At 42.6% G+C, this 25,182-nt stretch overlaps 1 protein-coding gene across 3 annotated transcripts in view; it reads right to left on the reverse strand.

Moving 5' to 3' along the window:
- Positions 1 to 25,182, reverse strand: part of SPAG9 (sperm associated antigen 9) — a 154,774-nt gene that overhangs the window by 48,344 nt on the left and 81,248 nt on the right. For all 3 annotated transcript variants that reach the window (XM_075014966.1, XM_075014965.1, XM_075014967.1), the window contains 11 exons: positions 18,899 to 18,956; positions 16,834 to 16,986; positions 16,703 to 16,754; positions 13,328 to 13,458; positions 9,032 to 9,088; positions 8,286 to 8,459; positions 6,593 to 6,722; positions 5,995 to 6,087; positions 5,401 to 5,568; positions 4,024 to 4,195; positions 1,667 to 1,894 (listed from right to left, as the gene is read on the reverse strand). In XM_075014966.1, coding sequence (XP_074871067.1) covers positions 1,667 to 1,894; positions 4,024 to 4,195; positions 5,401 to 5,568; positions 5,995 to 6,087; positions 6,593 to 6,722; positions 8,286 to 8,459; positions 9,032 to 9,088; positions 13,328 to 13,458; positions 16,703 to 16,754; positions 16,834 to 16,986; positions 18,899 to 18,956 — 1,416 coding nt within the window. The remainder of the gene's footprint in view (positions 1 to 1,666; positions 1,895 to 4,023; positions 4,196 to 5,400; positions 5,569 to 5,994; positions 6,088 to 6,592; positions 6,723 to 8,285; positions 8,460 to 9,031; positions 9,089 to 13,327; positions 13,459 to 16,702; positions 16,755 to 16,833; positions 16,987 to 18,898; positions 18,957 to 25,182) is intronic.

Raw genomic sequence — 25,182 nt, forward strand, 5'->3', positions numbered from 1 at the left:
ATGACACACTTGCTCACTGGAGGATTGTGAAGGAAAGTCTCGGGGTTCTAAATTTAACTCCCCTTGAGACAACTGTGTTTCCGTCCCCGATTGGGAGCGCCCACGGGGGTACTGAGCGGCCGGGGTGGGGACCTGCCCCTGGGTGCAGGCCTGTGGTTTGTCTGTGTCCAGACTGACAGGGACGACCATGGCAGCATGGCAAGGGTCCGGAGATGGATACCTGGACCTCTCATGGGGTGTGTACCCCCGATGTCTGGGAGAGCGAGACCTCTGCGGCGACACCGATAGACGTGAAACTGGCTTGTGACAGTACTCCAGGGGGATCCAATCCCAGAAAATGGTGAAGGTGGCCCAAGCCATGGTGACATCGGTTGGAGGAATGGAGGTGTTTTTTTTTCCTCTTGATGGGCCTGTGGAGAGAGAGGCCTTCAGTGCGGCGTGTGTATCACAGGGGGAGGGCTTGGTGTTAACAGCAGTGCAGCCCTGTCCAGAGATGGACTGCGGTGCCGGGTTTTTGATGTTGCCTTGCCCCTCCACTGCGGGGCCAGCACCGCCCCCTCCCCTGCCAGGAATCTCAGCCCCACTGTTAGCACCGCGCTCAGCACCGTCAGCTGTGGTGCTGCGCGGGTATCCCCCTCCGGTGCCTGCAGGCTCCGTGCCTGGCACCCCTGCACCGCTGGTGTCTGTGCTGCCTGTGACGGTGCCGCCGCCTGAGTATGTGGCCGGTAGCTGTCTGCTCTGCTCGTCCTGCTCGCTGCAGATGCATGGCAAGGATCGAGCCAGGGAGGGAAGACGGCCAGTAGCTGTGTGCTCCGCTCGTCCTGCTCACTGCAGATGCACGGAAAGGATCGAGCCAGGGAAAGTTCCCTCCGTTTCTGCACTGTGGCTGGGGGAAGTCAGAGCACAATGAGAACGTGGCTGGGTAGCCTGCAATTCCCGCAGGCGTCGGATGCCCCACGGAGGCCGGCATAGCTTCACAGTATGACTCACGCTGCGTAAAACCTGAAGAGGCCATTGTGGTGAGCCCTTTATTGTTAAGAGGGTACTTAGCACTTAATCTGTGCCCTTCCTCCTGAAAGAGTAATCACCAGCATGCAGCAGCGGGAGGCCTAATGGCCTTTCATGTCCGCTCTGTTCTTCTCCCCTCCTCTCTTTTTCCCCCTTTTTTTTTTTTTTTTGCTGGTATTCTCTTTGTCTTTGCTTTCTCTCTCCCTTTTTCTTTTTTTTAAATAACCGAAAAACAACAAATTACACATGGAAAAAAACCACTAGGTAATCTGACTCTGGCCTTAGCCTGAGTGGATTCCGTCTGCAGCCGATGGTGGTTGAGAAGGAACTGGCGGGGACCGGATTGTGCACGCGGCCGGGGGCGCGCAGGGGGGCAGAGCATGCGCGATCCAGGAGAAACTGCTGGAAGATTTCCGATCTGTGGCACCGGGTGAGCCCGACACCTATTGTGGAGCACCCACGGGGACCACTCGAAGAAGAACTAATACTTCCACACAGATGGCAAATTGAGGCAAACCAAGACTACAGGACTACATAAGAAGCATGTGGCAGAGCAGGGCTCCGTAGGCTGAGGTTAGCATCTTCAGCTTTCTTAAACAAGGGTCTGTTCAATTTCCCACTTAAAATTTTAAACATACATGGATGAATGTTCTCATACCTGCCTGCTTATCTGCCACAGATGAGGCACCATTAGCACTGGGTGTTATGAGGGATCCTGCAATACCCTCCGCAGTACAACCAACCACCGTAATTCCTCCTAATAGGCTATCAGTTTCTGCTGAGCTGTTGCTGGTCATACTTCCACACAAGGAGGTCCTGTCCACCTGACTGGAGTCTGCTTCTTGTGACCCTTCGTCTCCTACAGGATAATCTGTTTCTCTGGCCCCTGAAAGAGATTAAGCTTCGCTTAACTTCTTGATGCCACTGAAACAGTGTGACTGTGGCTACACTAGCCACCACCTTTCGAAAGGGTAGGCTAATGAGCCACTGCCGTGAATATGCAGCATTTCATTAGCATAATGGCGGCCACGCGCGTTTCAAAAGTGCTGCTTTCGAACTGAATGCAGCTCATGTAGACAGGGGCCTTTTGAAAGGGGCCCTGGACTTCCAAAGCCCCTTCTTCCCATTTGGTTTTGGAAAGAAGGAGCTTTCGAAATCTGTGAGCTGGGGTCCTTTCAAAACACCCTTGACTACACAGAGCAGTGAGAGTTTCGAAAATGGCATTTTCAAAATGTGTGCAGCTGCCATTATGCTAATGAAGCACTACATCTACATTAGCATCTGCCAAAGTGGCTCATTAGCACATCCCTTTCGAAAGGTGGGGGCTAATATAGCCACTGCCTGTATGATCTATCAAACAACAGGATCTAAGTTAAACATATATTTATAGTCTGCAAAGCCTGAAAGTCACATGCCTAGAATAACTTACAAAACTTGATTTATGTATACCATGAAAAGGCATATTAAATCAAGTAACCACTTTTAAAGTAGAAGTGGACAAAGTGATTTAGAAAAAGCACTGCACATTTATACCTATGTCGAGCTTCTCTTTCAAAAAAAACTTTGCAGCCAAGCACAAATGGAAACAATTACTGATAATGGGGAAGAAAAGACCCTTCTAATTGTGTTTGTTCTATCATAGAATCATAAGGCTCGAAGGGACCTCAGGAGGTCATCTAGCCCAGCCCACTGCTTCAAGCAGGAACAACCCCCACTAAGTCATCCCAGCCAGGACCTCGTCAAGCCAGGACTTAACCTCTATGGATGGAGAATCCACCACCTTTCCAGGAAATGCATTCCAGTGCTTGACCACCCACCTGGTGAAGTAGTTTTTCCTAATAGCTAACCTATACCTCTCCCTCTTCAACTTCAGACCATTACTCCTTGTTCTGCCATCTGACACCGAGAACAGTTTCTCACCCTCCTCTTTAGAAGTCCCCCACAGGAAGCTGAAGGTTGCTATTGAATCACCCCCTAAGTCTTCTCTTCTGTAAACTACACAAGCCAAATTCCCTTTAAATATACAAACATAATTGCTCATTTATAAAGAAAAGAAAGTTGCTTTTGTTTTATAAGATACATTGTTTGAAATGTGTCATTCAAGACAATCCCAACAGAAGGAATAGTCAGATGCAGGTTAATTCAAGAAGTAGTTCCAAAAGATCAAGTTCACCTTTCAGTTTTACTTTCAGGGCCTGCACAATTCCATTCCTCTACTTGCCTTTCTAAACACTCCCTCACTTCATCTCCACATACTACACTCATGACTTACTTCCAGGCTCTCTTATCCACAGAAAAACCTCTTTGATTTTATTTTTGCTACATTAGCAGTCTCCCTCAGATCTCTAATCAAAAGAACTTACTTTTTCAAAGCATAGTGCAAACTCTCCATTGGAGGTTAACTTTCAATAGATTTTTATAATGAGTTTAAAAGACACACATAATGCAACCAAACTCCTCTCCCTAAGTGTAGTACCCATCTGTTTTTCTTTGCCCTTCCTACATACGCTTATCTCTTAATTGTATCTTTGGTGAAATGTTCAATAGAACTCCTTGGGGAAGAATCTTATTTTCTCCTGTAAAAGGTACTATGCATCTCTATGGGTTCAATAAATATCATACTTTGAATATGAAATTCTGTGGAATACTCCCACTACTGACGAGACTGTCCATCCATAAGTGAGAATATCAGAAGACAGCGGGCCAGATTACTGGTCCTTTTAAGTCACATTCCTGCCTTGGGGTAGGATTAAGGGCTGCTATAACCCATGATAAGGGTGAATTTAGAGGTAAATAAGTAGCACATGCCTGATATAACATTAAAACCAAGCACCCCATAACTTGGAAGTCTGCAATGCTACTATTAGGTACAGTGTATATTTATCATGATCAATCACAGAACTATGTATTCCTTTTAGCTTGTTACCTCAAACATTCTGGCTCTAATTTTCTGATCTGAACACTTGACACTCAAAGGGAAGTGAACTGGCACACAAACTACCCTGAACCTCTTACCTGGAATGCTAGCGATACAAAGAACATGAGAATTGCAAACAATAAAATTGTCTAGGATGTTTCCCGGCTGGTTAGCATCAACAATGATCACTTTTGTGGCAGAGTGCGTGCTAGTACAGATCCAAACTAGACTGGACAGTTCTTCCTGGTGTCTCAACTGCTTCTGCTGTTCCTGCAAGAGCAAAAACCACAAGAGCGGATGTACTGATATACTAAAAGGCAGAAGGTGGCAGGAGTTTTAAAATTATACACATGGGGCCCTACCAAATTCACATCAACAAAGAACACATCACAGACTGAAATCTGCTCTCCCCCCTATTTCACAGGGTTCTTTATCTGTATAACATAGATTTCAACAGAGAGATAGGAAAAAACCAGAATTTCTCAAATTGTGAGTCCTGACCCAAAAGGGAGCCGAGTTATTTTAGTGACAAAGTTATTTTACTGGGGTTGTAGTATTGCCAGCCTTACTCCTGCACCAGCACCTTTGGAGCTGGGGGACTAGAAAGCAGAAGATGCTTATGGAAGCCAAGTTCTGCAGGAAGCAGTACAGGAGTAAAGGATGATACCAGGCATGATTAGGTGACCTTACTTCTGCACTGCTGCTGCACCTGCAGAGCTGGACTTCTGGCCAGCAGCCACTGCTCTCCAGCTGCCTAGCTCTGAATGCAGAGCCACTGCTAGCAGCAGCGCAAAATAAAGGTTAACAATACTGCAAACCCCCTACAATAACCTTACAAGCCCCTCCCACACACACAGCTCCTTTTTGGGTCAGGACCCTTCCAATTATAATACTGTGATATTTCAAATTTAAATAGCTGAAATCATGAAAAGGATCATGCACGTGGACTTAGTTTTCTAGGTGCACAAGAAAGGTATAAAACTTACATTCCACACATAAGTAGGAAACTAAATTAAAATTGGTGAAACTACACAGAGAATTAAAAGTTTTATCCCGTAACTAATATAAGATTGGTGGTATCTGAAGAGTTACATTTACATGACTGTAAGATCTCCTGTTACTTCCAAATTCAAGTATTTAGTAATAGTGAGTCATGCGCCAAAGCATCTTGATATTCATTTTAAAGATGATGAGGATTTTTAAAAATAATTTAGCAATGCTTGTATCTATATCAAGTACAGGTTGGTTAAAAACACTTAGCTATATATATTTACCTGAGCCTATAAACAGACAAAAACATGAATATTTCAGTAGGTGAATTCAATACAAAGCACTGGGTTTGTCATTTTGATAATTTCAATTCTGCCCGAGAAAACTTGCTTATCCATTGCTGAATAGCAAAACGGTTACCAATTAAGTTAATGATGTTGAAATATGCACTAAAAATTTGAACAATATAACTGAACTGATCTTACTTTGAGTTCCTGGTCTAGTCTGTCTAAGCTACTTTGAGATGCTGTTCGGTGCTTGTTCCCATCTGCATCTGAACCATCTACATCATTGTAGAATACACTGGCACCAACCACAGAGCCTCCATCTCTTGTCTTCCCTCCGGATAAGTTCACCCCTACAGCACACCACAGCTTGAAAGAGAAGAATTCATAAGCAATTCATTTGCAAAGCACTTGGCTTTTTTGTCTTATGAAAGTAACAAAGGAAGTAACTAGGTGAGATACAAGAATGCAAGAAAATATCAGCATATCATTAGGAATGCAAAATTATTGGGGAAGGGGTAAAGGTGTTTTTTTTTTTTTTTTTTTTTTTTTAAGAGTAGAATTTAAAGGAAGACAGCATAAATTCATCACTCTTAAGGATGCGGTTTTCATATAGAACACATGAATATGAAGTTGAGTAAGTCTGATTCTGCATCACATTTCTTTAGCTGTCCAGTTTTATTACAACAACAGGTATGAAAAGTTATTTAATGTTTCAGGTTTAAGATCAAGAATGTCTCATTGTTCTCTACCAGAGACTAAATCCTTTAATTTTCTTATTTCTAAAAGTCCTACCTTCATAGATGTATCCTTTTCATCTAAGGGCCTCAGATAGACAGGCACAGGCAAATTCTTCATCTTGTTATCACCCTGACCGCCATTTGCTATCTACAATGAAAAAAACAAACAAAAAAAAAACACTCAGAAAATAAAGCCCCCCAAAAAAACCAACGTCACGAACCTCATGCAGAATATTTTGCCATAGATGAGGACTAGTTTGGTTCATGAATCATAGTTTGGTCAGCGCTACTCAAAAGAAACAAAGGACAGTAAAATCATTTCAATGTTTTTTTTTTTTTTAAACAGATTTGAACTTATATTCTCTTTTAAGCACTCAGCCTGAAGATCCCAGCATTTCTGCAAATTAATGTTCCAGTCTCATTAAGCTTTTAAAAAAAGTTGTTTTCTACAGAGAATTGCCCTTGTCCTTCAGTTGGATGACCAATGCGGCCTTCTCAAGTTACTAATTCAGAAAACTATAAAGTTATTAAAAAGCTAACACTAGCCCTAATATTCTAGAATCAAAACACCAGAGTTTTATGGAGCCTTACTACTTTAACAATATATAATCATTACTGGATATTGCTGAACACCCTTAAAGTAACCACAATACCTGTTTGTACTTGTGTGGCAGACTCCAGCCAAAAGCCTGTACTCTACCATCTTCTTTCTGAACATGTGCTTTCACTTGGCGGTATTGTTCTCGTTTCTGTTCTCTGCGTGAGGCTAAACTGGCTTCAGATCTAAAGAAAAAAAATTGACTTTTTTTCCAAATCCAATTCATCTCCCATTCTCTTAAGTAGTTCTTTTAATGTATGTGCATGCCATGGCAGAAGTTGTTCCCTAAATTACTGAAGGCAAACATTATCCGAACTATTTTTTTCATAGATATTACTGTAAAAGAAAAACGTTACAGATGTTAGTCTAAGCCGGGTAAAATACATTCGTATTTAATCCTGCCTTAGTGTGGGGGTATGATTAAAGATTTAAAAGTGTTATTTAAAGACTATTGTGAACTTTGAATTGCCAATTTAAGGAGAAGAGAGAATTAACTGCTGGAGACCACACAAAGAGCATGTAACTAATTTTTTTTTTTTTTTTTTTTTTTTTTTTTTAAGTTCCTTAAAATGTATGGGTTTTTTCCTTCTGTTTTGTTCTCTTTCCTGTTCAAATTTGGAAGGGACTTGTTGTGAGTGTCCTCCTCCTCCTCCCTCTCCCCCCACTACTATTCCTTCTCTCCCCAATTTTTTTTCCTGTGGCCCATCCTTGCCTTTTCAGTTTATGCTTTCCCATTGCTTTTACTGGGAAACACCTTTTTACAGGGCTTGAGGAAAGACAAAATCATGAAAGTAACTGAACACAAAATGCTACCAAATACACTAAGTATATAGATTTTTTTGAAGCAACTTCTGCATCCTGATAATCTTAGCGGTCACTTTTAACAGTAGTAGACACAATATTTTCATCCAAAAATGTTATGTTAAGTTAAGCGTTCTTTTACCAGGTAGCTTTGGAGAAGGAAGCTAAAGAATTTGTACTAAAAACATGTACATAACATTCATACCAACACTTAAAATCATTTAATTTAATGAAAAATTAAAGAGCTTTGCCAGCTGGATAGGCTAGATTATAGTCTTCTATTATTGTGCCAGTTGTGATCACTAAATCAACTAGATTTTTGTTAATGTAGCAGTTCCTTTTCAAATTTCCTATATTTAATCAAACACTTTATATGCTTTGTTTCTCAAAAGCCCCTTACGCACTGATATTGACAGGGGCTCAGGCAGGGAGATATGCCTCTCCCCAAGCCTGATATCTGTGGCACTGGGGAGAGGTACCTCTCTATGCTGCCCTAAACTAGGCCTGCTCCCCATTCACTGCAAGTCATCTCTCCCTCAAACTCCAACCCAGCATGGATCTACCACAGCTGGAGGGACAAGCACCCCTTCCCCAGCCCTGCTGAGCTGCTACGGCCATGGCCAGATGCCCCTCACCTGTCAGGGAATTGTTACATGTACCAATATGGACATGATACCCATCACATCCACAGTGGTGCACATAAACCTAATTCCCCACATGGACATAAAAAAATTAGAGGGAACACTGACCACTTCCCATGCCATCCCTTAAATGCAACCATCACTCTACACATTACTGTTTCCAAAAGCATCTTCTTTTGATATGGTCACATCAAGAAAAATTGGACATACTTGCATCTGACTGTTCCCAATGCTATAATCTATAATATACAGGTAAAGATTTATTATTAGTATATGATAGAATTGGAAAATAAAAATTTAGCTTACTCTTCACTGAGGAAGTCAAAGGCTTTAGATTTGTCACTAGGTAGTTGAGATAAAGTGCTGCTTCTTTTCTTGACTGATGGAGTAACATGTGAAGTTGGAGCATTATACTTAAGATTAACAGGTGGCTCTGGTTTCTTAGCAGTATTGCTTGATGAACTGAACAGCCTGCTGAAACTGAAAGACAAAAAAGCCTGGTAAGTCTGTGTGCACCCAACAAAACTCACCTTTTATACTAAGGTCACAAGATCACTATTGTGAAAAATCAGGAACAGGAACAATGCTTTAAACAATACATTCATCTTCCTTTTGCAGATTACCTACTCTTGAAATACATTAAAGATCAAGACAATCGTTAAATACTATTTAAAGAGCAAAATAAAAAAGATGCAAGTGTTGAAATAATTATATGCAAACCACAAACATTTAAATTTATCATTAAAGAAAGCGACAAACATGCTCAGAATCAGTGTATTCAAAACATGGTTCATCATCTAATAAAAAATATTGTTTATCTGCAGCACATTAGCACCTAACTCCAGGAAGTGCACAACCATTCATTATAGGATATAGCTCATGATACCTTTTGTCTTTGAGAACAACCTTACCGAGTAGGCATGCTAGGTACCAAAAAGAAGCAGTTTAAACACCTTTAACCCGAAAATAAAAGAATCAACTGGCATACAAAAAGCATTAAAACCAACTATTTGGTGATTTTTGCTGGTGTCTGCCTGTATTTCAGTACTTACAACTGCCAAATACTTGATCTCTTCTTTTCCTGCAAGGCTGGATTTTCTCTTGATGCTCTAAAGAGAAAGGAGTCCAAAGCTTATCAAATAAGCAGTAAGACAAAAGGTAAGGTATATGGGAATACACACATCTTTGGTATTTAAGAACAAAATACAAATATTAAGTATTAAGCGCTTCTTCAAATCAAGCAGACAGAAGTTGAAAGTGTCTGTCTCCCACACATGGAAAAAATTTGTCTCAAGTCAAAGTACAATTTTGTCATTTAAACTTAGCTGCAATTTAAGAGTGCTTGCTTTTCAGCAAGCACCCCCCATTCTTATCCCCCTACTATTAGCCACCAGTTTTATTTACTATGTTAATCTGCAAGGCACAGCAACAATAGTTGATACCACTCCCAGCAACCTTTTGTAAACAAATTTCAAATTTGGGGGGCTTTTTAACACTAATTTAAAAAAAAAACACATGGGATGTTTACTCTCAAATCTGTCCTCTCGAAGAAATGGGTACTCACTTTCAGCACCAAAAAACTGACACAGAACATTTTATTTTATTCAAATACAGTAGAACGGCATGTATCCGAGGCTCCATTATCCAGCTCTCTATTAACCAAACCACCATTCCACACAAAGTAATATGGGAAACTGACAATTTAGCCCCACTGCCCTGGGCTGAAGCAGGTAACTTAGCTTTGTGGGGCCATATTCTGTATGAGTAGAGCCTGTCATTTTTTGGGGGGGAGCCGGTGGGGGGGGTGTTAAAAAGTGAACAAAACATTGTTTGAAAAGCTACAGGTCTGTATATTCTGTTAAGCAGGAAATAATGGGCATATGTTTTAATGCTTTTCCAGGAATGATCTCTAGTTCATTTTAAAAAACAGATAGAAAACTCTTCCCCCATTCTCCTGAGAATCTACTTCTGATTATCTGACCTGGCCCCAGTCCCAACCAGATCAGATCAGAGTTTCACTCTAGTTTGTAAAAGATTCCTTAACAGGATCTTGAGAGAAGTGCCCTTAAATCAATTTTGTGCAGATATCAGTGGGTGTAGGAAAGCAGAGGAAGAGAAAAACCTCTCTTCAGCTCAAAAGAGAGTGGTGGAAGTTCTTCACCCACTTAAGAGAAGAGAGTTTGGGGCAAAGAGCTTACAATGTACATAAATAAAGCTTCTGGGTGAAATGCAACACATTTTGGGGTTTTTGTTTTTTACTGTAATGAATTTTCTTGGGTATCTTCTTTTAATTTGCAGTTTGTTTTTAATCTGTCATAGTCCAACTAACTGCTTAGGAATTAGCCCATGGCAAAAGGATTGTTTTTGCAGCCAGCCAACTATAAAAGTGTGGGAAGGAAGAGAAAAAGGGACTACGGGAAAAAAAAAAAAAAAAAGAAAGAAAGAAAGCCATCTCTGCCTGAGGAAATGCTGTTTTTTCCACCAAGTTTTGGAGTCAAAATGGCTCACATGACTAATATGTTATAATTACGATTTTCTTCAATTACAGGACGATTGTCAAAGTGCCAGCTGAGTTGCGATCAAACCATGGAAAATTGCAGAAAAGTAATAATGAACCTTATTTGTGGTAATAAAAGTCTATTATTTTTCTCCAAGTTTTCTGCTGTCAGCTGCCAAGAACTGAGGAGTGGGGTATGGGGCTGACAGCAGGGGCTCCATCTCTCAGGATGTATTTCCCCTCGCGCGCGCACACACAATGGGGCCCCTGCTCTCAAACTTGCAGTGGAAGCCTGATACTGTGGAATCAGCAGTATCACAAGTCACACAGTGTCTTAGGCCTGATCTGGACTGTACACTTAGGTGAATATAAAGCAGCTTACCTGGGGATTACAGTGGATGAGAGGCAGGATATGAGTCAACAGTGTACTCTTGTAACCAAGAAGGCTAAGAGCATATTGGGGTGCATTAGGAGAAGCATTTCCAGCAGATCCAGAGAAGGTTACTATTCCCCTTTACTTGGCACTGGTGAGGCCACATGTGGAGTACTGCATGCAGTTCTAGGATCCCCAGTACAGAAGGAATGTGGACACACTGGAGAGGGTTCATCAGAGGGCAACGAAAATGATTAAGGGGCTGAAGCACATGACCTATGAGTAGAGGCTGAGGGAATTGGGTTTAGTTAGTTTACAGAAGAGAAGACTGAGGGGTGATTTGATAGGAGCCTTCAACTTCCTGGAATGTGGTTCTAAAGAGGATGAAGAGAGGCTCTTCTCAATGGTGATAAATGGCAGAACAAGGAGCAATGGTCTGAAGTTAGGGGGAGAGGTGTAGGTTGGATAATAGGAAAAACCATTTCCACCAGGAGGGTGGTGAAACACTGGACTGGGTTACCTAGGAAGGCGATAGACACTCCATCCCTAGAGGTTTTTAAGTCCCAACTTGACAATTATGCCTGGGATAATTTAGTTGAGGTTGATCCTGCTTTGGGCAGGGGGCTGGACTCTATGACCTCCTGAGGTCCCTTCCAGCCCTAGAATTTTATGATTCTATGATCTAATTATGTAAGTGTACACATTAAAGCCTTGTCCCTCAACATAAGTGGCCTACTATGGAGACATAAAACCATCTCCATGAGACACATACAGTTAATGTTGGTGTAGACTGAACAAAGCAGTACCTGTCTGCCTGTGCTGCAGCTGTGGAATTGACCAAAAAGCTGGCTCCCAGGCAGGCCTTAACTGCTCTGCTCCCATCCAGGCTGCTGCCCAGAACCTTCTCACCCAGGGAGCAGAGGCCTGGGTGGTTGGCCCACCACCCCGAGCGGGGGGGAGGGGAGGGTGGAATCCCAGCTGAGATGCAAGAGCCAGGAAGGGGGGGGGGGGGGGGGGGGGGGGGGGGGGGGGGGGGAAATCAGGTGTGCTCCCGCACAACCCCTTTTCTGTCAGTGGAAGTGCTCCTAGTGTGGATATGCACCAACAACATAAGGCAGGTACTATGCACAGCAGCTGTTATAGTAATTACTCCCACGGCTGTAAGATGCCCTACTGAAGACTGACTTAAGTCAGATATGTCTTCAGTTATAATATAGGAATGAAAATGGAAATTAGATGTTATTCTTATACCTGACCACTAGATGGCTGTACACGGTGGTATTAACTACATACTTGCAAGTGGTGTAACATGGTGTAAGAACTTTTCTTTGAGATAAGAGACGAAAAGCCATGTCTAACTATCCAGAAGGAATGCTGTTAAATTTCTCTGAAAGTCAGGACAGTAAATGATTACGATGGTTCTACTTCCAGTCTTTTTCTTAATTGACAGTTCTTGCACCCTTTTACTTGAGCTTACCTAATGATTAGTTTGGAAAAGAGAAGATTGAGGGGGGGGCATGATAGCAGTTTTTAGGTATCTAAAAGGGTTCCATAAGGAGGAGGGAGAAAACTTGTTTTTCTTGGCCTCCAAGGACAGAGCAAGGGGCTTACACTGCAGCAAGGGAAGTTTAGGTTGGATATTAGGAAAAAGTTCCTAACTGTCAGGGTGGTCAAACACTCAAATTGCCTAGGGAGGTTGTGGAATCTCCATCTCTGGCGATATTTAAGAACAGGTTAGATAGATGTCTATCAGGGATGGTCTAGACACTACTTGGTCCTGCCATGACAGCAGAGGGTTGGACTCGATAGCCTCTTGAGGACCCTTCCAGTCCTAGTATTTTATGATTCTGATTTACTGATCACAGCTGGACCACCAACCAATTTTATTTTACTGTTTGTATGACTCTCTTTGAAAACCTGAGTACAAACACACAATAAGAGAATTTTTCCTGCCCCAAAGACCTTTATAATCTAAGATTTAGGACACACTATGTTAGAAGCTGAGAGGAAGCCTTTAGCTTCAATGGTGTGTTTTGTAACTGCTTGAATCTTCATAGAATCAGGGTCTAATCTGTTAAGACAAATGGCAAAAATATAAACAAAGATCCAGAGAGGTACAGCCCTGCAAATCCACAGCTCATTTTTGCAGATATGCATGCAGATTCAGATACAAACTTTTGATCCAGAATCCTGAAAATTTGTGGATATCCACTAAGAATCCACATCCACGAATGTCAATATGGATATCTGTGGCTCATTTCTGTGGATACAGATGTGGATGCAAATTTTGTGTCCGTGCAGGGCTCTACAGAGAGGGGAAGTCACTTGCTCAAGGTAGCCATAGCTCAATGGTAAGTCTGGCAAGAAAATGCTGGTCTTTTGCCTACCAGCCTGCATCCTGTTCACCAAATCACACTGCTCCCCAGAACTGAATCTTGAACAATACAAAGAAATATAAAAGGATCTCGTGTCACTTACCTTATCATTTCAGTCCATCGCACAGCTTCCTGAAGTTCCATCAGCCTCTCTTTATACTGATTTCTTTCCATCAACACACGAGCCATTTCAACACGGGTAAAACGTTTCCTCTGTGCAGTAGGAACATCACTCTGCATATACAGAAAGCAAGCTTTATAGTATTACAGGAATATTAAGGGCAGGAAGTCAGCTACTACCTGCTGCTTAGAAAAGAGGGCAATTAGCTCAAGTGCCTTGGACGACTGCAAATGTCACTCAGCTGCACAAGGCAAGAGTTCGGTACCCAGGATTCAAAAAGTTTTGTGCTCTGTAGGCAGAGCCACATTCATGCACAAACTAAAGAAGCTACAATTTAGGGCCTCAGATTATGAGGGAGCCTCTAAATACAAAAACATTACTATAAATGTCAAGTTTTATTTAATTGGTTAAAAATAAAGGAGACATGGAAAACAGACATTGTTCTGCTATGACAAAAACATACTTAAATACACAAAGGCTTGGTCTCTGGGATGTCTTGACTAACCGATTTCATTTTGCATACAGGAGTGGTCATTCAAAAACCAATTAGATATTGCTCAAGAAGCCTGTTCAAGAAAAGGCAATGGTGAAAGACAGAACTGATAGTGGCAAGTATACTCCCCAAATGGTTATCTTTACTGTTTTCTCCACAAGCTCCTTTCAACACTGACAGCACTGGCTAGTCATAGGTTTCATGACTGGTAAAACCCTGATGGAATGCAGTATTATGAGCTCACAGAACAGCTTTACCGACACATTGGACGAGGCCATGTGGATTAACCTTGGATTTACACTCAGATGAAAAAGGTTTAGAGTACTGAAGGCATATTCTTGAATATGTTATTGCAATTGTCAGCATATTACCAGCATGTGAATTAGCTTTTACGGGCAGCAGCAAAAAGTTTGGCTTGGTCACATACGAGGAACTTTCTTGACTTGACAGAACTCACTGCTAAGTTTGATCCATTTCTTGCTAACCTTATACAATATTATGGAAGCAGTGGATCTGGGAAACCTTCATCCTTGCCTAAAACATGAGATGAACTCATCCAGGTTTATAGCTAACAAGGTAAAAGGATCAATTTGGGAAGACTTGAGAGAAGCGGGATACTATAGTCTGACTCTACACCTCCTTCACATGCTCATCGACTGTTATTGTAAGATGTGTCTTCCCCCTTTGAGGGTTTTCCCACTGAATGCTTTCTAATGTTTCCTCATATTAGACGAGCACAACAGTGAAAGTACAGCCAACATGTTTCTGGACTGTCTAGGCCGGTGTCAGCAATCTTTCTGAGGCGGAGTGCTGAAACTGACCTTTGATCTCTAAGTACAGTCTGAGTGCCAGGTGATACTTTTGTAAGTCAGTCATTAACAGTCCTACTTACAACAACTTCATTAATAAATTAAGATGTGGAGTTTTACTGTTTAGGTGGGAGTTGGTAGCATTAGCTGGTCTTTTGTTAATCCACAGGCAGCAGGGCTTTGAGCAAGCTCCCGGCTGCATGGGAAAGGAAGGGTGGGGTTGAGCTTCCACCTCACATACATATGAAAGTCAGCCTGTGCGCCGAGGGGTTGCTGACCCCCAAACTAGACAACAACTGCAACACTGACTTCAGTAAGTGCAGAAGAAAGTTATATGAAAATAGGTAGCAGGTTTTATACACAAGAAAAAAGGCTTTTCTTCACACAGTGTCAACATGTGGAATGCCTTGCCAGAAGATGTTGTGAAGACCAGAACTTTATCAGGATTCAAAGAAGAACTAAATAAATTCATGGAGATTAGGTCTATCAATACATATTAGCTACGATGGATAGAAAGTGTCCTTAGCCTCTGTTTTTCAGAGTTATGAGTCAATTATTGATGCCCTTGCTCATAATCATACTAGTGGCACTGAAAAAAAGCAATACAAGGAGACACGCTGTCATTCAGGAGAAAATGGGAGGAAACAGCCTTTGTGTTGATGCTAAAACTTTGGAATAGTTTGTTAAATCAGTTCCACAACACCAACAAAGCCCTACAGAATCCACAGATAGCCCACAACAAATGTGCAAAGCTTTACACAATCATCCTCTGAACTACTTAAAAGAAACCCAAGAAGTGTTGATGAAATTGAATTCAAAGCTAAAGAATACCTGCATGACGTAGGCTACATATGTGAATAAAGAATGAGAGAACAAAAAGAAATTAATGATGGCGATGTATCTGATGCTGATGAAAGGCTTTCTTCAACAGACAAGCATTGAGTGAAACCAGTTATTCCTATGATGATTGCTTTTCAAGTTGTTTTCAAGTGCATTCACACACAAAAGTTGCACAAAATTTTTCAATTTTGGCTGACAGATGCCTCAGAAAAAAGTGTGTTATGTGAAGGCGTAAAGCTTCTTATGAAAGACTGGCTTGACTATGCTGATATTAACCTTGCTAAAGAAATAAAACATTTCCATGCACATATCAAGCAAATTAATCAGAAACATTTATGCCACCAGGAACTGTAACAAGTCATCGTCCAAGATAAGATTCAGTTGGCTTTCCCTAAAATGAAAGCACCATTACAGCTCTTTTAGTCTAACGGTGAACTACTCAGCAGATTGGTCATTTTTGTGGGTGAAAAAGATCAAGAATGAACGGCAGACAACCGTGTTACCAAAAAAGCTGTCTGAACTAAGCCTTATGTGTAGAAGTGATCAATGTCATTGTTTACAATTTGACAAAATCAATGACTGCTCTCAAAAAATCATGAAGGGAAGCGTTTTAAATTGTACAACAACCACAGAACACAGAGCATGCTGTATTGCCTCTTCCATTTAGTAAGCGCTAAACTGTGCAACTGGTCTTGTGTTGCTGTACCTTAAGTTTTCATATACGCCAAAGTAAAAAATTACAAGGTATTTTCATTTAGAAGTATTTCATATGCAAAAACGTGTGTTTTAGTCAGGTTATTAGTTTTTAGTTGCACCCTCACTTACAAGCCAGTACATAGACAAATAAAATATTTCTATTTTATTATCCTTTCTGTTAGAAGAATGCAGTTTTTAAGAAATGTTATGGGACCCCTTAAACTTCGCATAGTTTAGGCCCTGTCTATAGGTCTAAGACAACATCTTGAACTCTGCCCAGAAATAGTTTCCCTCTGGTTATTTAAGTCAACATCAGTTCACTAAGGGAATAGGAGGGAGGAAAGGCTTAGAGAGGGTCAGTCTAAATAAACACAAGACATTGTTTCCCTTATCTTTTCAACTATTTTAAATATGGAAAATGTTTTATATCTTGACTAAATGAGAGTTTCATAGAATTAAACCGACATGATGGACTATGAGAAAAAAGTCTGACAGTCTTAATGTTAAACATATACCTACATCATCATCCTCTTTTGCTTTTTGTCTTGCTTCCTCTACTTCTGCACGAGCTCTAAAGAAAAGAAAAGATGAGGTAACTTAGAATCTTCAGCAGACACTTCTGAAGTTTGAGGACTGTACTAAACATTTACCTTCTAAGTTCTTCTTCTAACTCCTTGTTCTTCTCTTCAAGCTTCTGTTTGGCCAGTTTTACTGCTTCTAGTTCACCTTGCAGCACATCCTTCTCACAGGTCAGTTCATCCACTTTTGCTATCAAGTCATTCTTTACCACATTCAGTGCATTTCTGTGCAAAGATTTGGAATGCATTTTAGACCTACTCCATTGAAACCTCAGCGCACAGCTTTGTAACACTAGGCTAATTTAGTTGCTATACTTGGAAATTGCTAATATAGCATTGTACAATAATATATAGTGTTATACGCAAAAACTAAAAGGTATTTTCTAAAACAAGCTTAAAAAGTACATGACATGCAACACCACTGGGTAAAAAAACAGATGACTTCATGTTATCATTTTCTTTCTAAAGCTGCTAAAAACTTGGAAATAAAAATATCCAAATGAAATTAATCTCCATGGTGAATAAATTCCCATGACAAACTTTTGACAACATTCTGTTTTCATTGTAACTTTCTAAACAACTGTAGTTTTCAGCGATAACTATAGTCATGCTTGTAATGTAAATTACAGTAGCCAGATGGTAATATTATATATTACAGGTAGTATATAATAGGAGTTGTAGAGTGCTGCTATTGCATTAGAAAGCAGACTGGCCACGTTCCTATAAGCTAGTTTCTCTCCCGCCCCCATCTCCCATTCCCCCCACCCTTTTTTTTAGGGCAGCAGTTACTCACCTTGTGCAGTAATGATGGCTCTTTGAGATGTGTTTCCCTATGGGTGTTCCACTGTAGGTGTGTGTGTGCCCCTACATCTGTAATTGGAGATTTTGGTCCAAGTGTCCACTGAGCCAGTTCATGTGCTCTCCCTCCCACATGGTCTGCCTCGAAGCTACCTAGCACTGAACAGGCAAAAGCCCCTCACTTCCTTCTCTCTTCCAGAGCCCTATAGTGCTCTCCCAAGTAGAGGGGAAGAAGCTACTAATGATGTAGGTAAGGACAGCTGGAGGCCAAAGGCGGTTGAGAATGAAGTGAGGGGCTTTCATCTGTGCAGTGGAGCACCCATGGGGACACTACTTGAAGATCCTTTATTTACATTGAGCATCTTAGCCCAGTCTTTTACAAATTTTAAGAATACCTGCAAAGCCATAGCACTGTGCCATGTGTTCACTTTTTGAGCAGAACATCCAGTCCTAAAGGGAAATTGACAGGAACTGGCCTCTGCCACCAGAAGTGGAGGGGGGAGGGGGGGCGCACACAGCTGATGCTGCTGGAGCTGGAGGAGCCACTCCCCTTAGCAGAAGCTGCTCTTCCCACCTTCGAGCCTGTCTCCTGGACTTAGCTATAAAGTCGGTACCAGTGCTGTGCACAGAGGAAGTGAGGCACCTGTTCTTGCCGCCTGCAATGTCCCAATTTTCATCCTCCAGCCCATCTCCAGAACACTACCATGAGCCCCTGAGCCCTGATTTGTCAGGTTCATATCAATCTTTCCAACCCATATCTGTAGATGGTAGGTGAGTCCCAGATGGGGAGAATGACTGGGGAGGAGAAGAGAGGTATGTGGGGCAAGAAGTGAGGCCACAAAGAAAGAGCAGGGGTGTTCAGGATTAGAAAAGGTGGCAAACCTATCACAAAGCCAGGAGCGCTAGGTTTCTCTGAACGATGGTGTATGTAATGCACAGTTCTTGTTTTGCTCTTGGAAACTAGCCATCTAATCCAAGGGACAAGATTCCTTGCTCACTCAAGTTTTTGCATCATTTTAATACTCTGTATGCTAACAGAAGTGGTGGACACTGGCAAAGTGCAATACAAGTCTATCAAGCAAAAAGTGTAACTAGCAGACCGAAGTGACCTTTTAGACAAAATCAAATACATTGTGCTCCTCTCAAAGAGCCAAATACAGTACACAAATGTGGGCAGCTCTGAATATTAACACATACTGTTTAATACTAACGTAAAAAAGACTTCACTATTTGCCAGTGATCCCATGTGGCACTGTTTTAAAAAAATTATCAAAAAAGAGCGAGGAGAGGGAGTAGGTGGGTAGTAAGATGTTGCTAAATGCAACAGCTTGACACTTACTTCGTCTCCAGTAGCTGTGTGTTCTCCAAAATAAGATTTTCAACTTCACGGCCCATTCCTTTCCAATGGAGAGTAAGTGAATGAATTAAAAGAAAAAGGAATGAATATTTTACAAACAGGGAAATTAAATTTGTATATTTTATTGAAATAAAGGTAGTCTACATTTTGTCTTTATCTACCTAACAAGATGACTACACAAGCAACTCACAGAAGCAATGCAAATGCTCCCAGTGAGCAAATATTTAAAAAGCTTTTAGTTTCTTCCTTCTCTACATAATTCTGCTTCATCCTCTGGCACTTAACACCTGAAGATAGCCCTGGCTAACAACCAACAGTGTCTGCTGGTTTTCCCAAAATGAACTACAAGCTTTAAGCACTATTGTGTCATACAGACAGACAATCTATGTGATTAAAAGAGAAGAATAATTTAATCATTCACATTCAATGAAGTCTTCCCCTACAGAGGTTGTACAGTGTATATTATGTTCAAAGTGAGGCCTCCATAATACAAAGGACATTTTGAATACGAATGCTCAGAGCAAGTGTGAAAACCTTGAAGATCTCCCAAAGCAGATGATACCTTACCAAAGAAATTACGGTCTTTAAAGCCCATGAATTCCATGTACAGCAAAAACAAGAACAAGAAACATTTAATGTAAGGAGTGATATGAGTGAAAAGCAATAATAAATTAGGAAATTTGTAAGCCATAAGAGTGAACTGAAGAAAAGCCAGCACTAAAAATATGAAATGAAATATGCTATGGTTCCGAGCAGACTGATATGCAAGACAAAGTAAAACAGAGGAGTAACACCAAATAAATTAGCCTGGCATAAAAAAAAGCTTTATAATGGATTAAAGCATGGGTGTCCAACCTTTTGGCTTGCCTGGGCCGCACTGAGTGAAGAGGAAGTGTCTTGGGCCGCATATAAAATATATAATACAGTTAATGTATATAAATCACATAATAATGTTAAAAATTTACGATCTTGTGGGGCCGCATTACTAGCTGTCCAGGGCTGCATGCGGCCCGCGGGCTCGACACGCCTGGATTAAAAGGTAATCTTAGCTTCTGGGACAATTTAGAAGAGTGGTATTTGGATATAATGTTAAACCCAACAGAGCAAAATTTAGACAAAAATATTTGATTCTGAAAAAAGTTTCCAAATTTTGAGTTTAAATGCTTTCGAACATTTTCCTGCATCCATAAGGTTCATTCATATTTCTAGGAAGATCCTATACATTAGTGTCATTGTGCTTCAAGACTATTTTAAGTAGATTCTACTGTAGCATTTAAGTGCTGTTTTAATATTTAAAATGTACAAATGAAGAAGCAATGATCGTTGTCTTGTTCAGCCAATTATTTTGAAGACTACCATGCCCAGCAGTATGTACACTCTAATTACAGAAGCACTTATGCAAATTAGTAGTGAGCATTACACAGTAAAATAAAAAAACTTCAGGAATTACCCTCCTTAATAGAACAGTGTGCACGTCTGGTTTTGCCAAGTTCCCTGAACACAAATATCTTCCAAAATATTTGACAAAACCACAAATAAATAGAATGAACAAATCTTAGTAACAGTAAAAAACACTTAAAATAGGCATGCATACTGAAATGTATTTATTCTTGTGAATGATTCTTGTATTATATTCCCCTAGAAAAGCAACCTCAGGTGTCTCAGAGCCCACTGGGACAGACTGAAAGTAGGACGGTACCTTAAGAAAATACGTTATTTTCACTTTACCAACAGCTGGAGAAAAAAAAAAAAGGAGCTCTGTCACAGCAATCACCAGAAGGTTTTCATTGTGTGAAGAATCACATTGCTTTTTTGAACGCTGAATTTTATACAACAAGCTATTCTACAAGCTTATCTAGGATGATTTGCACTAAATGTGAATAATTGTTTGGGTCCCTACACTAAACAGGAATGTAGATAAAGCACAGCAGGAAAGCCAAAAGGACGCCAGGGCAAAAAATGTTTCCAAGCAGGAAAAAAGCAGGTAATGTATTAAATGAAAGCAACAGCCAAGAATGCCTAACTGAGAAGTGATAGTTTTCAAGGTATTTAAAAGCATACACACCAGAATATTCCCCTGGGTATGCAGCCCAAGAGAAAGAAAAGATTAGAGAATCCCAATTAACTAGGTTTTATGAAACTAGAAACTCAAAAGGGTTATAACATTAATTTAGAATGGAATAACTGTCTAAAGACACATGCAACACTCTAAATAGATGCAGCAGGTGTGAGATGCAACAGCTAGGAAAATGCATGTTTGGAGACAAAAACATCCATGTTCTATAATGCCACATAAATGAAACAACCAATATAAACATATTAAAAGTTACTAGGTCAATGCAAATTTTCACATAACATGAGAAGCCTAATACATTAACAATTTTTTAAAGTCTATTCTTATGAACATAAGTAACAAAATTACCTTTGCTCAAGTGGTAAGAGCAAAAATGCTTCATTTTGTGCAAGGAAAATGGGACGGAGGGGGGCGGGCACCAGAGAGAAACCAGGAGAAAGCAAGTTTGAGAGATTTAAAATAAATATTTTGTAAGTCTACCAGGCAAAAAGTAGGCATTAAAAGTTCAATGGCTATGAAAGGTCTGCAGAATGTCTGCAGCAAGTAAAATTCCCACCATATGTGAAGTTAATTTTGGGAGCCTACTAAAACTAGGAAGAGGTGTGTGTTTTGTTTTTTTTTTCCCCCCTCCTCCATCACCATTGCCTGTAGTCTCAGTAAGGAAGTTCAGAGCACGGGGGAAAGAACAGAACTATTCTTTACTCTGGAGGCGATCTTTCCAGACTATGGACAATGGCCACTAACTGCAGGTACAACTCCCATGGGTGCTGCTTATATTCAAAATTAAATCAGCTCCAGTGCAACTCTGGAGTCAGATCTCTATGAAGAAGAAATAGTCAGGCAAGTGCACAACGTGAATCACTAGACATTCAGATTACAGAAAAATACATATTCAGTCCTTGCAAGTTCTACCCTACCCCTGCTTCAACAATGAGATTGAAAGGTAAAGAAAAGTTACTCACCGTAGTAACGGTGATTCTTCAAGATGCGTCCCCGTGGGTGCTCCACAATAGGTGTCGGGCTTGCCCGGCGCCGCAGATCTGATCTTCCAAGCAGTTTCTGCCGGACCGCGCATGCGCCGGCGCACGCCGCTCCCTTGCGCGCTCCTGGCCATGTGCGCAATCTGGTCCCCGCCAGTTCCTCGACCAACCGCCTCGGGTGCCCCTGCAAAACACTAAACAGAGATCCAAAGCGGGGAGGATGGGCGGGTAGTTGAGCACCCACGGGGACACATCTCGAAGAATCACCGTTACTACGGTGAGTAACTTTTCTTTCTTCTTCGAGTGTCCCCGTGGGTGCTTCACAATAGGTGACTACCCAGCAGTAACCCAAGATAGGAGGTGGGTAATTGGATTATGTGCAGCTTGTCCCCGAGAGGACCGCTGCAGAGAGACGGGTATCCTCTTGGAATACCCTGTGAAGGGCGTAATGTTTGGCGAAGGTGTCGTAGGATGACCAGGTCGCCGCTCTGCAAATGTCTTTTAACGCAACGCCCTTGAAAAAGGTTGTTGATGCCGCCACCGCCCTAGTGGAATGAGCCCTGGGAGTGGCCGATAAAGGAGCCTTTTTGAGCTCGTAGCACATTTTTATGCAGGATACAATGTGCTGTGAGATTCTCTGCGAGGAGAGACCTTCTCCTTTCGATTTGGGAGCGAGGGAGACTAGGAGTCTATCCGTTTTCCGGAAGGACTTGGTCCTGTCTACGTAGAAGGCTAGCGCCCTCCTCACGTCCAGGAGGTGTAGGCGCACCTCTTCGTTGGAGTTATGAGGCTTTAGATAAAACGAGGGTAGAACAATAGGTTCGTTAATGTGAAACTCGGAAGAAACTTTGGGAACAAAGGCTGGATGCAGCCATATGGTTACCGCCTCCTTGGAAAAAACAGTGCAGGGTGGCGTTGCCATGACTGCCGCGAGCTCGCTCACCCTACGAGCTGACATAATTGCAAGAAGAAAGGTCGTCTGTACTGTAAGGAGGCGGAGGGGAACCGTGGCCAAGGGCTCGAACGGTGGTCCCATTAGCGTGGTAAGCACCAGGTCCAAGTTCCACGAAGGTGGAATCGGCTTCCGAGGGGGGTATAGGTTTACCAGCCCTTTGAGGAACCTGGTAACCATAGGGTGGGCGAACACCGTGTGCCCTTCCTCCTCATGTCTGAACGCCTAGATGGCAGCAAGGTGGACCTTCAATGAGGATAGCGAGAGTCCTCCTCTCTTGAGGTCCAGTAAATACTCTAGTATTGTAGGTATAGGCACCGAAAGGGGGGCCAGCTGTTTGGTAGAACACCAAGCCGTGAAGCGAGTCCATTTTTGCTTGTACGTCTTCCTGGTGGAAGTCCTCCTGCTACTTTCTAGGACTTGCTGTACTTCCACTGTGCATGTGCTCTCTAGGGAGCTGAGCCATGGATTAACCACGCTTGCAGTCGCAGGCCTTGGGGGTGCGGGTGCACTACGGACCCCTGGGCTAGCGTGAGCAGATCCGGCGCCACCGGAAGAGGCATCGGTGGACGGTCCGACATGCGCAGGAGTAGGGGGAACCATTGTTGTCGATCCCACGTTGGGACTATCAGGATCATTCAGGCCCTTTCCCTCCTGGCTTTCTGCAAGACTTTGTGGATCAGCACTGTGGGAGGAAACGCATAAAGCAGGGGGCCCCTCCACGGGATCACGAACGCGTCCCCCAGGGACCCCCGTCCCAGTCCTGCCCTGGAGCAGAATCATGGGCACTTCTTGTTGTGCTGAGTGGCAAACAGGTCTATCTGGGGAAAACCCCATGCGTGGAAAATCGGCCGTAGCAGATCGGGACGGATCTGCCACTCGTGTGTGAGTGCAAAACGCCTGCTCAGCTGGTCTGCCTTCACATTGTGCGCACCCGGCAAGTATGAGGCTTTCAAGATTATATTGTTGGCGATGCACCAGTTCCATAAGCGGATTGCTTCCACGCATAAGGCACGGCATCGAGCTCCTCCTTGCCTGTTTATATAAAACATGGTGGAGGCATTGTCTGTACTGATCCCGACGACTTTGCCTTGTATGTGGTCTCGAAAGTGTCTGCAGGCATTGAACACTGCTCTGAGCTCCAGTATATTTATGTGTAGTGACTGTTCCGCGGGTGACCACAGTCCTTGAGTCACCTCTTCGCCCATGTGCGCTCCCCACCCTATGAGGGAGGCATCTGTAGCGAGAAAAACCGATATTTGCGGCTGGTGGAAGGCTACCCCTGTTAGCAGGTTCCTGGGGTTTACCCACCATTGCAGGGATTTGCGCACCCCGGCTGTGGGCGACACCACCCTGTGAACGGTGTGTACTGCCGGTTTGTATACACTCGCCAGCCAGTACAGCATGCTGCACATGTGTAACCTGGCGTTCTGTACTACGAACGTTGCCGCTGCCATGTGGCCCAGCAGCTGCAAGCACGTCAAGACCGGCACCATAGGGCTGAAGGTGATGACCTGCACGAGGGAACCGATGGCCCGAAAGCAAGCCTCTGGTAGATATACTCTCACTGTAACCGAGTTTATGCGAGCCCCTATGAACTGTATGTCCTGTGTGGGGTGTATTTTTGATTTTGCCAGATTGATAACCAGGCCGAGTGAAGAGAACGTGTTTGCTGTGACGCGTATCATGCGTAGTACCTCCCCGTTCGAGGCCCCTTTGAGCAGGCAGTCGTCCAGATACGGGAATATAAATACCCCGTCTGTGCAAGTAGGCTGACACCACTGCCAAGGTCTTGGTGAAGACTCTGGGGGCCGAGGAGAGGCCAAACGGTAGGACCTTGTATTGGAAGTGTTCGTTGCCTACCATGAACCGGAGGAATCGCCGGTGAGCCGGATGGATAGTTATGTGGAAGTACGCGTCTTGTAAATCGAGGGCTGCGAACCAATCTCCATCGTCCAGTGCTGTCAGGATGGAGGCGACTGTGGTCAAACTTGTGGTCTTTGGCTCCGCCCCGAGGACGCACGGCTCTGTTGTGAATGTCGCCTGGGAGTTCTGTACTGCTGGTGCTGTTGATGTCGCCCTTGCTCGTAACCCCTGTGGTACTGGGGGCGCTGTTGCTGGTACTGGTACCGTCTTTGTTGAGGGTAGTACCTTTTCTTTGTGTATGGAGGGGTGTAAATCCCCAGGGTCCTGAGTGTGGCTCTTGAATTTTTACTGGAATGAAGGACCGAGTCAGTTGATTCAGCAAACAGCTTCCGCG

This window comes from Carettochelys insculpta, chromosome 20 (assembly GCF_033958435.1).
Source record: "Carettochelys insculpta isolate YL-2023 chromosome 20, ASM3395843v1, whole genome shotgun sequence".
In the NCBI taxonomy this organism is placed as follows: domain Eukaryota; kingdom Metazoa; phylum Chordata; order Testudines; family Carettochelyidae; genus Carettochelys; species Carettochelys insculpta.